At 46.9% G+C, this 3237-nt stretch overlaps 1 protein-coding gene across 1 annotated transcript; it reads right to left on the reverse strand.

Moving 5' to 3' along the window:
* Nucleotides 1-753: 753 nt before the first annotated feature.
* Nucleotides 754-1371, reverse strand: LOC107045571. Its single transcript, XM_015267886.1, has one exon. It carries the CDS (start codon nt 1369-1371, stop codon nt 754-756), a length of 618 nt encoding a protein of 205 aa, XP_015123372.1.
* Nucleotides 1372-3237: the final 1866 nt, after the last annotated feature.

The following is a 3237-nucleotide window of genomic DNA, read 5'->3' on the forward strand; positions in this document are numbered from 1 at the left end:
GATGGCCCACGGGAGTTTCGTATCCGGGTAGACCAGTAACGTTGCTTTTCGCAACTCCTCCTTGCAGGCGGCAAAAGCGGCATCGCCTTCCGGGGTCCAGGTGACAGGGTGAGAGCCTTTGACTGATGCACCCTGAGTGTACTCGTGCAGAGAGGCCTGAAACATTGTAGCTTCGTTAAGGAACTTCCGATAAAAGTTAATTATACTTAGGAACTCACACAGTTTCCGGATCGTGGTTGGGCGAGGGAAGTTAACTATCGCCTCCATTTTCATTGGAATCGGTAAAATTCCCTGTGCCGAGATGCGATGTCCGAGGAAGTCTACCTCCGGTTGACCGAAACGACACTTGGCGGTGTTGATTACGACATCGTATTTTGAAAGTCCTTCGAAAAGCGTACGAAGGTGTGTACGATGTTCCTCGATGTCCCTAGAAGCGATGAGGATGTCTTCAATGTACGGGAACACAAAGTCGTCTAGACCCAGTGTCACCTCGTTGATAAACCTTTGAAATGCCTGGGCGGCATTTCGAAGTCCGAATGTCATGAACGGAAATTTAAATAGGCCGAACGGTGTGATGATAGCCGTTTTGTTTACGTCGTCCCTGGCCACTGGTATTTGATTGAAGGCGTGTACGAGGTCGATAGTTGAGAAGACTGTTTTCCCAGCGAGATTTGCGGTAAAGTCTTCCAGAACGCAAACAGGATATCGATCCGGTATTATTCGTGCGTTCAATTGTCGGTAATCCCCGCAAGGTCACCATTCGCCCGACTTTTTCGGTACCAGGTGGAGCGGAGGTGACCAGGGGCTCTTCGAACGTTGAGTGATTCCCAGTTGCATCATTTTGTCGAACTCCGCCTTGGCGATTTTGAGTTTGTTGGAGGCGAGCCATCGCGCCTTGCTGCATAGGGAAGATCCAGGTGTGGTGGCAATATGGTGCAGCGTCGTGTGTTCGGCTGGCAGGCAGATTCCTTCGGATTTCGTCAGGTTGGGAAACGCTGCGAGGAGGTTCGACCATGAGGAGTCAACAGGCGTAACCCTGATTCCTAAAACAATACTCGATAGTGACACTTTACATGGGGTCGTTAATCCAGTTGTTGAGTTGATAAGGCAGCCGTTCTTCAGATCAGGTAAAATGCCGAAATGCGCCCAAAACTCAGCACCGATAGTTTGTTTAGTCGTGTTCGCCACTACGAAACGCCATGTGAAGTCCCTTCTGAGGCTGAGATTGAGCGATAGCGTTATGCAGCTGTATATGTTGATCATCGATACGTTTGCTGCAATAAGCGTATAGTAGACTCGTTTCTTTGCCCCAGGAGCGAGAGACTTCGGGAATATGCAGAGATCAGCGCCAATATCCACTAGATATCGCATTTTGGTGGCGCGATCTGTTACGAAGAGGCGGTTTGATTTGAAAGAGGGAACGTTAACCGCCGCTAACGATGCATCGGGGCATTTTCCGGTAGTGAGCAAGGCGGCTTGCAACGTTTAGCTCCGTCGCCGAATTTTCGATGATATCAGCACTTGTTATTGTCGTGTGCTGGCGGGGTTGCTCGAGAGCGGGAGCGATGTTGAGAGTGAGAGCGAGGGCGGGCGATTCTTTTCCCCTTCAGGGTAGATGCTAGCTCGCTGATCGAAGCTTCGATGCAAGCGAAGCGCGCCTCGAGGGCTGAGGGCATTGGCTCCTAGGCGTCGTTGATTTGTGCTGCCGGAAATGTAATCTCATGCAGTTTGTCGGCAAGGGTTGCGAGCCTGTTGAGGGCCATGTCGGCTTGCGATGCGAGGATGGACTGCGTCGTCATCAACAGTCGGCTGAGCCACTTGGTGCGTAGAATGTTATCGGAAACCGTATCGTCGAGGCTCCTGAGGTGATGGCTTCCTGTCGCCTGCGATGGCTTCCTGTCGCCTAATAGCTCTCGGTCAAGAAGCTCCTGGAATCGCGCGTCTCGGGAGAGCGTGAGGCGTTCGACGAGCGTCTCCTTGATGCGTGTGTAGGGCGTCTCGGTGGACACGTTTAGGAGTATGTCCTGCACCTCAGCAGCGGCCTTGGTATCGAGATGTGACGAGACGTAGTAATATCTCATTATTTGATCAGTAATCCCGGCGAGGTGTAATTGACCTTCAAACTGCGCGAACCACAAAGCTCGGCGTTCGGCATTGAAGGTGGGACATCGTATCGAAACGCGTTGGAGCGGCGCTCCACTGTCATAATAACTCGTGGTTGTGGAATATAAAGGCGTTGTATTTGCCGTAGAGAGATGTGTTTACATCGAATATATAAATCGGACTGAATTCAAATGAGCTATTCGTCGGGGAGCGTGCGAGTTTGAATACCTTCTGGTATGGAAGTTTCGAGAACCGTGCATAAATCTCGTGAGGGACAAGGACAGAATAACGCCCGTCTCGAATATGACGGATAGAATATTCGAGACGCGTTAATAAACTTCGAAACAACAATTCGTCTGTGGTTCGCGCCACATTTTTTCTTTACAAAATGTTTTTTATGATTATAACTAATGTAATAGTATAAGGATGTACACAGATAAATATTAAAATTGAAAAGCATTTTTCATTTTTTTTCCTCTTAAAAATTATTACGTTTTTCACAATCTCTTATAAGGGGTGGTCCATCAAAAGTATCACCCTTGATGGTTTGATAATGTTTCAAACAACGCCTACATCTTTTGATGTACGAATCACCTTTCATAGCATCAGTCAACTTGTCCCAAGCGTGATCAACATTGGATACAGCTATGGAACTTATAAGTAAATGTGGCAGATGTGCAATTTCCTCACAATCCATGAAATTTAAATTCTTCAATTCATAGTAAACTTCCATAGATCGATCGGTCGATCGCACAATTTTTTGATTCAGTTCATCCAGTTCTTGACGAGTTTTATATTTTGTACAGCACATGCCTTGTTTTCTGTATAACGATGGAAAGGACAAGCATGAGCTGGTAATTCTTTGAATTTAGTGAGTGGCGGACATTCATCATAACATTTCTCAAAATTAATTACTAGTGGTGTCAGTACAAGTGCGGGGATTTTTTTCAACCACTCTTTTTTATTTTCACCTTTGACATAAATTTTTCCAATATGGTTCCACTCTTGCACAAATTGTTCACCTTCATCGTATGGTCTATTCCCAAAATTTCACGATAATCCGTGATCATGATGCTCGAGCCACAGATTCACATTTCTATACTTTCCTGGTAAACTGGACCATGCATATGGTGG

This window comes from Diachasma alloeum, unplaced genomic scaffold (assembly GCF_001412515.2).
Source record: "Diachasma alloeum isolate Michigan unplaced genomic scaffold, Dall2.0 Dall_scaffold_01002, whole genome shotgun sequence".
NCBI classification, from domain to species: Eukaryota; Metazoa; Arthropoda; class Insecta; order Hymenoptera; family Braconidae; genus Diachasma; species Diachasma alloeum.

Bases quoted from the DNA above. Each gene is read 5' to 3' on its own strand.
- LOC107045571 (XM_015267886.1), bottom strand. From the start codon at position 1,371: ATGCGATATCTAGTGGATATTGGCGCTGATCTCTGCATATTCCCGAAG.